The 14139-nt window shown below is 47.3% G+C and overlaps 1 protein-coding gene across 11 annotated transcripts in view; it reads left to right on the forward strand.

The window, feature by feature from the left end:
• Nucleotides 1-14139, forward strand: part of LOC123995321 (serine/threonine-protein kinase MRCK alpha-like) — a 120339-nt gene that overhangs the window by 75230 nt on the left and 30970 nt on the right. For 3 of the 11 annotated variants that reach the window (XM_046298858.1, XM_046298853.1, XM_046298849.1), the window contains 11 exons: nt 253-386; nt 1638-1880; nt 2989-3099; nt 3620-3864; nt 4998-5103; nt 8238-8362; nt 10455-10560; nt 12098-12249; nt 12475-12566; nt 12755-12831; nt 13087-13128. In XM_046298858.1, the coding sequence (XP_046154814.1) occupies nt 253-386; nt 1638-1880; nt 2989-3099; nt 3620-3864; nt 4998-5103; nt 8238-8362; nt 10455-10560; nt 12098-12249; nt 12475-12566; nt 12755-12831; nt 13087-13128 (1433 nt within the window). The remainder of the gene's footprint in view (nt 1-252; nt 387-1637; nt 1881-2988; nt 3100-3619; nt 3865-4997; nt 5104-8237; nt 8363-10454; nt 10561-12097; nt 12250-12474; nt 12567-12754; nt 12832-13086; nt 13129-14139) is intronic. The other 8 variants (XM_046298851.1, XM_046298854.1, XM_046298850.1 and 5 more) reach the window with 5 other exon arrangements.

The following is a 14139-nucleotide window of genomic DNA, read 5'->3' on the forward strand; positions in this document are numbered from 1 at the left end:
AGTGTATGATAGAGTAGGACTGAAATACATTGAGAGATAAACAGAGATGCTATTCATAATCCACACGGTGATCTGTACCAGGGTTATGGTTTGGATTCCCACGGGAGATCAGTACAAAAGCATGAACATGTATGTTCTTATCCAGAGCGTACATTTAGCGTCTGCAAACTGACTACAATTTGAAATGTACACTATAATGGAACCTGCATCATAGTGAAATGTAATTTGTTGGCCTTCTGTAATGTGTGTTAGACTCAGGTCAACAGGAACATGAGTTAGAAGAAGCTTCATCAGTCCGTAGAGAGATGGAGGATTCATGTAAACACATCAGGAACCTGGAGAAACAGATGAAGAGTCTCAACCTGGAGAAGGACGACCTGCACAAGGTGTGTTTCTCTCTGTATAGCACCACCTGGGTGTGATTCTCTCTGTATAGCACCACCTGGGTGTGTTTCTCTCTGTATAGCACCACCTGGGTGTGTTTCTCTCTGTATAGCACCACCTGGGTGTGATTCTCTCTGTATAGCACCACCTGGGTGTGTTTCTCTCTGTATAGCACCACCTGGGTGTGATTCTCTCTGTATAGCACCACCTGGGTGTGTTTCTCTCTGTATAGCACCACCTGGGTGTGTTTCTCTCTGTATAGCACCACCTGGGTGTGTTTCTCTCTGTATAGCACCACCTGGGTGTGTTTCTCTCTGTATAGCACCACCTGGGTGTGTTTCTCTCTGTATAGCACCACCTGGGTGTGTTTCTCTCTGTATAGCACCACCTGGGTGTGTTTCTCTCTGTATAGCACCACCTGGGTGTGATTCTCTCTGTATAGCACCACCTGGGTGTGTTTCTCTCTGTATAGCACCACCTGGGTGTGATTCTCTCTGTATAGCACCACCTGGGTGTGATTCTCTCTGTATAGCACCACCTGGGTGTGATTCTCTCTGTATAGCACCACCTGGGTGTGTTTTCTCTGTATAGCACCACCTCTGTATAGCACCACCTGGGTGTGATTCTCTCTGTATAGCACCACCTGGGTGTGTTTCTCTCTGTATAGCACCACCTGGGTGTGTTTCTCTCTGTATAGCACCACCTGGGTGTGTTTCTCTCTGTATAGCACCACCTGGGTGTGTTTCTCTCTGTATAGCACCACCTGGGTGTGTTTCTCTCTGTATAGCACCACCTGGGTGTGTTTCTCTCTGTATGGCACCACCTGGGTGTGTTTGTCTGTATGTGGCACCACCTGGGTGTGTTTGTCTGTATGTGGCACCACCTGGGTGTGTTTGTCTGTATGTAGCACCTCCCTCCCTCTATTTTATTTTCACATGGTCCTTCACATCATTGCTCCAGCAGATGTGTTATATGCATATTATGCGTCAAGGTGGTATATTGGCTCAGCTCTGCAGTATGAAAAGGGTATAAAACTACTCGGACCCTGAGTCTATCTGTAATATCTACCATTAAGCAGATGTATTTATCCAAAACGACAGTGAGTGCATCCATTTTCTTATGGGTGGCCCCAGCAGGAATCGATTTTGACAACCCTGGCGTTGCAAGTGACCATTCTCTACCAGCTGAGTGCCGTTGGACCGACGACCACCCAGTCTGACCAATCAATCTGTACACGTCTTCCCTCCCTTTAGGACTTAGTGGAGGCCAGCGGCAAGATGAAGAGTCAGTCTAAGGAGTTGAAAGAGGCCCACAGCCAGAGGAAGCTGGCCATGCAGGAGTTCTCCGAGCTCAACGAGCGTCTGACTGACCTCAGATCAGCCAAGCAGCGCCTGGGCCGTCAGCTCCGGGACAAGGAGGAGGAGATGGAGGGTTGGTCCCAGAAGGTGGAGGCTCTACGGCTGGAGGTGCGCAAGGCCGAGAGGGCCAAGAAGGAGGTAGAGTAGTCACGTGGTTCCTGTGGTTCTTAGAGGTGTGTGTGTGGGTCTCTACTTTGTGTGTGTGTGTGTGTGTGTGTGGGTCTCTACTTTGTGTGTGTGTGTGTGTGGGTCTACTTTGTGTCTCTCTGTGTGTGTGTGTGGGTCTCTACTTTGTGTCTCTGTGTGTGTGTGTGGGTCTCTACTTTGTGTCTCTGTGTGTGTGCGTGGGTCTCTACTTTGTGTCTCTGTGTGTGTGTGTGTGTGTGTGGGTCTCTACTTTGTGTCTCTGTGTGTGTGTGCGTGGGTCTCTACTTTGTGTCTCTGTGTGTGTGTGTGTGGGTCTACTTTGTGTCTCTCTGTGTGTGTGTGTGGGTCTACTTTGTGTCTCTCTGTGTGTGTGTGTGGGTCTCTACTTTGTGTCTCTGTGTGTGTGCGTGGGTCTCTACTTTGTGTCTCTGTGTGTGTGTGTGTGTGTGTGTGTGTGTGTGTGTGTGGGTCTCTACTTTGTGTCTCTGTGTGTGTGTGCGTGGGTCTCTACTTTGTGTCTCTGTGTGTGTGTGCGTGGGTCTCTACTTTGTGTCTCTTTGTGTGTGTGTGTGGGTCTCTACTTTGTGTCTCTCTGTGTGTGTGTGTGGGTCTCTACTTTGTGTCTCTGTGTGTGTGTGCGTGGGTCTCTACTTTGTGTCTCTGTGTGCGTGGGTCTCTACTTTGTGTCTCTGTGTATGTGTGTGTGGGTCTCTACTTTGTCTCTCTGTGTGTGTGCGTGGGTCTCTACTTTGTGTCTCTGTGTGTGTGTGTGTGTGTGTGTGTGTGTGTGTGTGTGTGTGTGTGTGTGTGTGTGTGTGGGTCTCTACTTTGTGTCTCTGTGTGTGTGTGCGTGGGTCTCTACCTTGTGTCTCTCTGTGTGTGTGCGTGGGTCTCTACTTTGTGTCTCTCTGTGTGTGTGTGTGGGTCTCTACTTTGTGTCTCTGTGTGTGTGTGTGTGTGTGGGTCTCTACTTTGTGTCTCTGTGTGTGTGTGTGTGGGTCTCTACTTTGTGTCTCTGTGTGTGTGTGTGGGTCTCTACTTTGTGTCTCTGTGTGTGTGTGTGCGTGCGTGGGTGCATTAACCCCTTGCTGTCTCTCAGATGGAGTCCCAGTCTGAGGAGCAGACAGCTGATGCTCAGAAGGAGAGGAAACTAAGAGAACGCTCTGAGCAGTACAGCAGACTGCTAGAGGAGGAGCTGGATGGACTCAAGGTAACACACACATACTAACACACACTTTTTTTATATTTCCTTCTCACACACAAATAAACACACAAACAAACTTGGATTTTAGCGTCTTGTAGTCATAGATGCTTATTTTAGCCATTTGAAATGGCTAGCTAGTTAGCGGTGTGCTAGTACTGTTGGATCGGTGACGTCACTTGCTCTGCGGCCCAGGTGTTTTGTGGCCTGACTGATAATGCTACTTCATGGCTGACACGGTAGATGTGTTCAGAGGGTCCCCGGTTCGAACCCAGTCTGGGACAGCGGCGGAAGCAATGCTCTTACACACACACCTGGGGTGTATTCTCTAGGAACCAACGTGAGGCAGACGGAAAGAAATGAGGGACGATTCTGAACTTGTCCAATAAGAAACGCGCACTTTTGTTACAAAACGCTTTCCGTTGCAAAATATTTTTACTACGGTGTTCACTAATTTAATACATTCCTGTAATTTCTCTGTTTTCCTGGTTGTGTGAATGTGGCCAACTCCTCTCTTCCTCTGAACCAGAAGCAGGTGGGGCCGTCAGCCTCTGTGGTGGGCTCGGACCAGAGCCAGGAGGTGGGGAAGCTGCGGGCCGACCTGGAGAAGAAGACTGGGTTCTACGAGGAGGAGCTGAGCAGGAGGGAGGCGCAGCATGCCAACGAACTCAAGGTCCTCCGCAAGGAGCTCCGCGACGCTGAGGGACAGCAGCTCACCCTGCAGAAAGAGATCCTGGTCCTCAAAGACAAACTGGAGAAGACACGCAGGGAGAGGTGTGTGTCTGTCTACATGTTTATGTCTTTGTGTGTGTAATGGGTTATGTGCGGTAGAGCCTTCCTAGGTTTGGATGTCCACAACACTAGAAAGCACTCATAAAGACATATAGGACAGTTTATCCAGAGATGTAGACATGGCATTCAGACGTGCTTCTGGTCTCTGTAGTAGCTATATATAGCTTGTCCTCTTCCTCCTCTTCCCAGCGAGGGTTTTACAAGGTCAACATGGTTACCGTTACTTCACAATGGCCTCTAGTGTGCTGTACTCGCAGTGTATTTTGATCTTGAATAACTGCTACGATAGCTAATTTTTCCACAGCAAACAAGGAAAACCCAAACGAAACTCTTTCCTCCTCGATGTCAGACATTGTTTATTTCCCAATCTATAGGTGGAAATGTGACAAAATAAGACAGTTTAGTTTCCCTAAAGAAATGGTCTGTTTCATGTTCCTTGCCAAGGTTCTTCTGAGTATCATGGTACTGGTGACAACCCTACCTTCTACTGTAACCGTTCTCCTGAGAAGACCCTTATACATCTCTTAGAGTTCCTTCGCTCTAACTGCCATTGTTGGTCTGTTTACTTGAAGATTGTCATTCAAATAGATTTTTAGTCCAGGAATAGATATACTAAATAAATCCGGTACCGGGAAACCGGTCTATAGAGTTGTCATATTCAGTAGGACAGTTACTCTCTCTTCCTGTAATATTATATTATAGAGATGCCTACCTAACTGTCCTCTTCCTCTTCTTCCCAGCGAGTGTTATATGAGGTAAACATGGTTATAGTTACTTCACCCTGGCCTCTACTGTATTGTACTCCGTGAGGTTTAACTTGAGTTACCTTCTCTCCCCTGACCTAGCTCCCGAGAAGACCCTCGTTCCTGTGTTAGTCCCTTAGATCTAACTGGTGTTATCCCCCTCTGCCTCTGTCCAGGTCGAAGAAGCAACATTGCTCTAACAATCTCTTATACAGTCTGGAAGCTATCAGGATGTGCTTTTCTACCCTCTAGCTTAGCATCCCTGGCTAGCCTTGTTCATACAGACATTTGGATACTCTCTGAATAGCAGGTTCAGTGTGTTATTGGTGTCTGTGTGTGTGATGATGGATCATATCTGTGTGTGTGAGACAGCCAAAGCGAGCGGGAGGAGTTTGAGATGGAGTATAAGCAGAAGTATGAGCGGGAGAGAGTCATTCTGACCGAGGAGAACAGGAAACTCTCCAACGAACTGGACAAGGTGAGATGTTATACACACACACACACACACACACACACACACACACACACACACACACACACACACACACACACACACACACACACACACACACACACACACACACACACACACACACACACACACACACACACACACACACACACACACACACACACACACACACACACACACAGACCTGAGGTAACCCCCACACACACACACACACACACACACACACACACACACACACAGACCTGAGGTAACTCCCTCTCTCGCTCACACACACGCACACACACACACCCTGACCTGAGGTAACCGCCGCCACCAACCTTCTCTCCTGGTAAAGCCAATATAATCACTGTTCAATATCCACCTTCAAAACAGACCATGGTATCCTAAACAGGCAAATGCAACGTCCCGTTGGATCCCAAACTATTGACCTTGGAAGCGGGAAATATGGGAATGAGAAATGGAATTTCCCAAGCAAAATATTTTTGTAGGAGTTGTGATATATTGGACTAAAAGTGCTGTTTGTTTTTGTGGTATTTCCTATTACGGTAAATATGAAGAAAAGACTGAGTGCCTTGAAGTTGATAGTATCCATGGAAAACAGGGAGCATTCCCTTTCCTGAACACAACCTGCCAGAGAGGGGTAGTGAGAACAACATTCCCCAAGCCTTCCTGAACACAACCTGCCAGAGAGGGGTAGTGAGAACAACATTCCCCAAGCCTTCCTGAACACAACCTGCCAGAGAGGGGTAGTGAGAACAACATTCCCCAAGCCTTCCTGAACACAACCTGCCAGAGAGGGGTAGTGAGAACAACATTCCCCAAGCCTTCCTGAACACAACCTGCCAGAGAGGGGTAGTGAGAACAACATTCCCCAAGCCTTCCTGAACACAACCTGCCAGAGAGGGGTAGTGAGAACAACATTCCCCAAGCCTTCCTGAACACAACCTACCAGAGAGGGATAGTGAGAACAACATTCCCCAAGCCTTCCTGAACACAACCTGCCAGAGAGGGGTAGTGAGAACAACATTCCCCAAGCCTTCCTGAACACAACCTGCCAGAGAGGGGTAGTGAGAACAACATTCCCCAAGCCTTCCTGAACACAACCTGCCAGAGAGGGGTAGTGAGAACAACATTCCCCAAGCCTTCCTGAACACAACCTGCCAGAGAGGGGTAGTGAGAACAACATTCCCCAAGCCTTCCTGAACACAACCTGCCAGAGAGGGGTAGTGAGAACAACATTCCCCAAGCCTTCCTGAACACAACCTGCCAGAGAGGGGTAGTGAGAACAACATTCCCCAAGCCTTCCTGAACACAACCTGCCAGAGAGGGGTAGTGAGAACAACATTCCCCAAGCCTTCCTGAACACAACCTGCCAGAGAGGGGTAGTGAGAACAACATTCCCCAAGCCTTCCTGAACACAACCTGCCAGAGAGGGGTAGTGAGAACAACATTCCCCAAGCCTTCCTGAACACAACCTGCCAGAGAGGGGTAGTGAGAACAACATCTGGTATGCAGACAAATTGGCACCCTATTTACTTCTCAACAGGGCCCATAAGGGTCTGCTCAAAAGTAGTGCACTCTATAGGGAATGGGGTACCATTTGGGACACTGACCCATTTGATTGTGTTGTTTCACATACAGTACCTTCATACTGAAAGCCATGATACAAGGATCAGATGATTTTTAGTGGTTGTATATCATTCTAAAGGTAGCTGTTTCCATTTGGAGAGATCCTATAAATGTGAGGTTAGAAAATGGAATCTTACCTTGCAAATAGTATGTTTAGCCTGTTTAAATTATCCTTCAAACTGTTTTACAACCAACAACTATCTTGCCACTTATCTGATAGTAGCAATATGAACTGGAATGAATTTCCTACTGTCAAACCATTACAGGAAAACACACTCCCTCTGCAACTGTCAATGAGCGTTCCTCTCCCCCTCCCCTCCTCCCTCTCTCGCTCCCTTTGCCCTCCCCTCCTCCCCCAGTCTTCCTCTGCCCTACCTTTCCTTACCATCAATCAATCAATCTATCAAATGTATTTTATAAAGCCCTTTCAGCAGTTGTCACAAAGTGCTTTTCAGATACCCAGCCTCAAACCCCAAAAACCAAGCAATGCAGAGGCAGAAGCACAGTGGCTAGGGAAAACTCCCTAGAGGAACCAGGCTCTGAGGGGTGGCCAGTCCTCTTCTGGCTGTGCCAGGTGGAGATTATAAGAGTACATAGCCATTTAGGCCAGATTGTTCTTCAATATGTTCAAATATTCATAGATGACCAGCAGGGCCAAATAATAACCATAGTGGTTATAGAGGGAGCAACAGGTCAGCACCTCAGGTATAAATGTCAGTTGGCTTTTCATAGCCGAGCATTCAGAGGTGACATAATTAGTAGTTTGACTGGGGACAGGGACAGCCAGGTGTCGTCAGGACGGATAGTCTTGAGGAGTGATCCTAGGGCTCAGGCCCCCCGGGAGGGGAGACATGGAGGGGGAGGAGAACTTGATGGATCACTCAGGACACCAGATAGGACAGACTGACCGTAGCCCCTAGGCACATAGACTATTGTAGCATAAATACTGGGGACTGAGACTGGGGGGGACATTGGAACCATCCAAAGTTACCCCCTGGGCCAAACTACAATCAATCCTAAGACTTTCTGATGAGACTGAGTCTGTCTCTCATATGGATCGGCAGACCATTCTATAATAGAGGAGCTCTAAGATGCCCTTGAAACATTGCTGCAAATTACCACACTGTATAATATCTTTGGCTCTGTCTTCTCTCCTCTGTCTTCTCTCGTCTGTCTTCTCTCCTCTGTCCTCTCTCCTCTGTCCTCTCTCCTCTGTCTTCTCTCCTCTGTCTTCTCTCCTCTGTCTTCTCTCCTCTGTCTTCTCTCCTCTGTCTTCTCTCCTCTGTCTTCTCTCCTCTGTCTTCTCTCCTCTGTCTTCTCTCCTCTGTCTTCTCTCCTCTGTCTTCTCTCCTCTGTCTTCTCTCCTCTGTCTTCTCTCCTCTGTCTTCTCTCCTCTGTCTTCTCTCCTCTGTCTTCTCTCCTCTGTCCTCTCTCCTCTGTCCTCTCTCCTCTGTCCTCTCTCCTCTGTCTTCTCTCCTCTGTCTTCTCTCCTCTGTCTTCTCTCCCTCTAGCTGACGCCTATGTTTGAGAAGCTGAGCATTAGCAACAGACAGCTGGAGGAGGAGATGAGGGAACTGGCTGACAAGAAGGAGAGTGCTGCTCACTGGGAGGCCCAGATCACTGAGATTATCCAGTGGTGAGTGATAGAGACATGTATACAGGACATACGTTCACTCTCAAATACACGTCCGCGCATGCTTGCTTACACACATGTACTCACTCACTCACTCACTCACTCACTCACTCACTCACTCACTCACTCACTCACTCACTCAGGACCCCAAATATTTCAAAGGACATACAGATGATTTATTGGTCTTTACAGTATCTTCTCCATTCAGAGAAGCTGTCTACAACAGCTGATAGAGAGCGACAGAAAGAAAGAGAGAGAGGAGACCGAGAGCAATACCTAGCTACTGCTGCTTGGCTTTCTTGCCTGACAGGCAATTTGCACATATCACACATACATGCAAACTGTACCAGTGAAGTGAAGCAGCGATGGGTGGTGCCCCCTGCCTGCCACTCCAGGCCACTGCAGTAGGAGAAACAGGAAGAGTGTGTCTCAGAGCTCCTTTATGGACCAATAGGAGGAGAACTAGTCAGTACAACTGAATGCATTCAACTGAAATGTGTCTTCCGCATTTAACTCAACCTGTTCAGGGGCAGAACAACAGCTTCGGGGATTTGATCCAGCAACCTTTCGGTGACTGGGCCAATGCTCCGACCTGCCAGCGCAATAGGAGGCGCTTATATTTGACCTGTTTCACTGCAAGTACAAGTGGGTAAACTGTACAAGTGAAATGGAAATGTACGCACTCCCCCTGAGACTCTCTCTGAGAGTGGGGTCATGGACAGGGATCTGAGACTCCCTCTGAGAGTGGGGTCATGGACAGGGATCTGAGACTCCCTCTGAGAGTGGGGTCATGGACAGGGATCTGACACTCCCTCTGAGAGTGGGGGTCATGGACAGGGATCTGACACTCCCTCTGAGAGTGGGGGTCATGGACAGGGATCTGACACTCCCTCTGAGAGTGGGGGTCATGGACAGGGATCTGACACTCCCTCTGAGAGTGGGGGTCATGGACAGGGATCTGACACTCCCTCTGAGAGTGGGGGTCATGGACAGGGATCTGACACTCCCTCTGAGAGTGGGGTCATGGACAGGGATCTGACACTCCCTCTGAGAGTGGGGTCATGGACAGGGATCTGACACTCCCTCTGAGAGTGGGGGTCATGGACAGGGATCTGACACTCCCTCTGAGGGTGGGGGTCATGGACAGGGATCTGACACTCCCTCTGAGAGTGGGGGTCATGGACAGGGATCTGACACTCCCTCTGAGAGTGGGGGTCATGGACAGGGATCTGACACTCCCTCTGAGAGTGGGGGTCATGGACAGGGATCTGACACTCCCTCTGAGAGTGGGGGTCATGGACAGGGATCTGACACTCCCTCTGAGAGTGGGGGTCATGGACAGGGATCTGACACTCCCTCTGAGAGTGGGGGTCTTGGACAGGGACTCATCCCGTCTGAATCTGCCCAGGGTCAAAACAACAGATTTTTCACCTTGTTGGCACGGGGATTCGAACTTGCAAGAATTCGGTTACTGGCCCAACTTTCTAACCGCAAGGCTACCTGCCGGACCACAGGGACCTCTAGTGGGGGAAATGTGTATGTACAGACCAGGGAGGATGTGACTGGGACTGGAGGAAGCCTATTCACAACCCTGCATGTATTTCCACATAGAAGCTGTACCAAATGGCACCATATTGCCTATTCAGGTCACTACGTTTGACCAGAGCCCAAACCCATAGGGCTCTGTTCAAACGCAGAGCACCATATAGGGAATAGGGTGCCATTTGGTACCCGTCCTTAGTATAATACTCATTAGGGTAATGGTGAGTTATTGTGACCTTAGCTGGCATGTAGTTTGTGTTAGGGAGGCCCAGTTAAAGTCAAAGGTTTGATGAGGATATATGTAACGTATACTGCAGATAGTTGTGAGGGCTGTTCATATACCGATAGCTGTATTTATTGACTGTGTGACAGGGTCATCCTGAGTTCATGTATAAGGTCTGGTACATGGAGTGATTAGTGTGATGCCTAGGGCTAACTATAGGGTGTGTGTTTCTGTGTGTGTGCGCCAAACAGGATTGTGAGTGTTTGCATAATGATGTGAGTGTATGTTATGGAAAGGTTTGTTTGTGCATAATGTGTGTGTGTGTTCCAGGGTGAGCGATGAGAAGGATACGCGAGGCTATCTCCAGGCTCTGGCCAGTAAGATGACTGAAGAACTGGAGGGACTGAGGAACACCAGCCTGGGAGCCAGGGCTACGGTGAGACGTGTACTTATATATACATACACAGTGCCTTCATAAAGTATTCAGACCCCTTGACTTTCTACATTTTGTTAGGTTACAGCCTCAATCTACACACAATACCCCATAATGACAATGCACAAACAGGTTGGCACACCTGTATTTGGGGAGTTTCTCCCATTATTTTCTGTAGATCCCCTCACGCTCTGACAAGTTGGTTGGGGAGTGTTGCTGGACAGCTCTTTTCACGTCTTCAGAGATGTTAGATCGGGTTCAACTCCAGGCTCTGGCTGAGCCAGTCAAGGACATTCAGAGACTTGTCATGAAGCCACTCCTGCGTTGTCTTGGCTGTGTGCTTAGGGTCATTGTCCTGTTGGAAGGTGAATCTTCGCTCAGTCTGAGGTCCTGAGCCCACCGGAGCAGGTTTTCATCAAGAATCTCTCTGTACTTTGCTCCGTTTATCTTTGCCTCGACCCTGCCGCTGAAAAACATCCCCACAGCATGATGCTGCCCCCACCATGCTTCACCGACGGGATGGTGCCTGGTTTCCTACAGAGGTGACGCTTGGCATTCAGGCCAAAGATTTCAATCTTGGTGTCATCAGACCAGGGAATCTTGTTTCTCATGGTCGGAGTGTCTTTATGGTCTGAGTGGCTTGCTTTTCGCTCTGACACACACTGTCAACTGAGGGATCTTATATAAAGCAGGTGTGTGCCTTTCCAAATCATGTCCAATCTATTTAATTTAACACAGGAGGACTCCATTCAAGATATAGAAACATCTCAAGGATGATCAATTGAAACAGGATGTAACTGAGTTCAATTTCGAGTCACATCGCAAAGGGTCTGAATGCTTATGTAAATAAGATATTTGTTTTTTATTTTTAATACATTTGCAAAAATGTCTATCATTATATGTAGATTAAGGATTTTTTTTAATAAGGCTGTAACGAAACATGGAAAAAGTCAAGGGGTCTGAATACTTTACGAATGCACTGTACACACACACCACACACCACACACCACACACCACACCACACACACACCACACACACACACACACCACACACACACACAGTCAAGGGGTCTGAATACTTTACGAATGCACTGTACACACACACCACACACCACACACACACACAGTCAAGGGGTCTGAATACTTTACGTATGCACTGTACACACACACCACACACCACACACCACACACACACACAGTCAAGGGGTCTGAATACTTTACGAATGCACTGTACACACACACACCACACACACACAGTCAAGGGGTCTGAATACTTTACGAATGCACTGTACACACACACACACACACACCACACACACACAGTCAAAGGGTCTGAATACTTTACGAATGCACTGTACACACACACACACACCACACATCACACACACCACACACCACACACACACACACAGTCAAGGGGTCTGAATACTTTACGAATGCACTGTACACACACCACACACCACACACACACACCTCACATCTGCATTGAACTTTCCCTTCTTTCTTAACCTCTGTCTCACACTCTCCCTTCCCCCTACAGCAGGACATGCCGTGGAAGGTGCGGAGGTTTGCTAAGCTGGACATGTCAGCCCGTCTGGAGCTGCAGTCTGCACTGGATGCTGAGATCAGAGCCAAACAGACCATCCAGGATGAACTGAACAAAGTTAAGGCCTCCAACATTTCCACTGAGTGGTACGTCCACTGCTGCTCTTACTTACTTCTACTTTTAAGCTCTTACTTAGTCTAAGAACTACACTGAGAATACACTGAATCTTTACATGGGACGCCAGGCACAATAAAGTACAGTACATTGCAATCTGTCAAGAAAGTCTGAAGCACCATTGCTCTGTTACACTTCCATGATCTGATTTGACCTGGTTGACATTCTCTTGTTCCTCCATCCTCCTCTCTCCTCAGTAAACTGCAGGAGTCGGAGACTAAGAACCAGGACCTGCTGGCTGAGATGGAGAGGCTGAAGAAGGATACAGAGGAGTTCCGCCTGCGTAGGGGTGAGACTGGAACCATCACCTCTGACCTGTGTTACTCCTCTCCACCCCATGTTTTCTATTTGAGTGACAACCTTTTAGTTTTTCTATGGAATAACTGGAGCAACTAAGAAATGGGAGAGCGCCACATTTTTTCTGTGCTAAAGCCACTTCACCGTACAGCATGCTGATGTGATGGTTGTCTTCTGTAGGTGTGAAACACCAGGACTCCCAGAACTCTTTCCTGGCCTTCCTCAACGCCCCCACCTCAGCCCTGGACCAGTTTGATGTAAGTAACCTAAATCATCTGTTCTGAATTCCATTGTCTCTGATTCATTTAAATATTAGATTCATTCTTAAATCAACCTTTATTTTTATATATATTTTCTGTGAGTGGCTGTTCCTTCCTTCACTTAAAAGGCAACATTGATTTGGTTCAGAACATTCATTTTCTTTTATTGATTTAGTTTCTTTCATTTGTATGAATATGTCACATCTTGTTTTGATTTGGTTTTCTCCCTGCTTCCATGTTCTGCTATATCAGGACTCCTCATCCTCATCCTCTTTAAATGAGTTTTGGGAAGACGTAAGTTTCTGTTGAGCAGTGGGCAACGTGTGTGTGTGTGTGTGTGTGTGTGTGTGTGTGTGTGTGTGTGTGTGTGTGTGTGTGTGTGTGTGTGTGTGTGTGTGTGTGTGTGTGTGTGTGTGTGTGTGTGTGTGTGTGTGGAGCTTTAGACTGTAGATAGACTATAAGCTAACTAGCTGCCTCGTAAAGAGTGGTGATGACATTTGATCCAGTGTTTGTGTGAGTTCGTGACCCATACCCCTCTGTGTCCATCTGTGTGCGTGTCTGTGAGCATCGTTTGAGAAGGTGTGCAAGTGCACACTTCAGGAAAAGGGTGGATAATTGTGACAGCCATTGAGTGAGGGTTTGGGCTCCTTGGCTTTTAGCTAAGACTTCAAGTGGAACTGACACCGTGTCATATATGAAACAAACAGATATCATGTTATGTATCATATTAAACCTTTTCATGGTTGTTTGACTAAAGTTCCCAAATGTAACAGAACTCCTGTTGTGTTTATATAATTGCAGAAATACATTCAGTTGTATTTTGTGGCTTTTGGCTAATGCTGTTACTACAGCATTTAAACACACAAAGTGAATGATGGCAGGCTTATTTACATATAGGCCTACTGTAGCTCTGATTGGCTATTGTGCACCGGTCTGTGTAGACTCCGGTCCTGGACAAGACCGATGTTTGTTAGGTTTTATTTTAATTAAATTATTCATACCCCTTGACTTATTCCACAATGTATTGAAAATGAAATACAGAAATGTTTTATTTACATAGGTATTCACACTCTTGAGTCCATACTTTGTAGAAGTGATTACAGCTGTGAGTCTTTATGGGTAAGTCTCTGAGATGTATTATTTGGTTTATTCTTCAAGCTCTGTTTGTTGATCATGGCTAGACAGCCATTTTCAAGTCTTGCCTTACAGTTTTGACTTAAATCTTGAAAATCTAACCCAGCCACTCTGCAACATTCAATGTCTACTTGGTAAGCAACTCCAGTGTATATCTGGCCTTGTGTTTTA

This window comes from Oncorhynchus gorbuscha, linkage group LG14 (assembly GCF_021184085.1).
Source record: "Oncorhynchus gorbuscha isolate QuinsamMale2020 ecotype Even-year linkage group LG14, OgorEven_v1.0, whole genome shotgun sequence".
Lineage (NCBI taxonomy): Eukaryota > Metazoa > Chordata > Actinopteri > Salmoniformes > Salmonidae > Oncorhynchus > Oncorhynchus gorbuscha.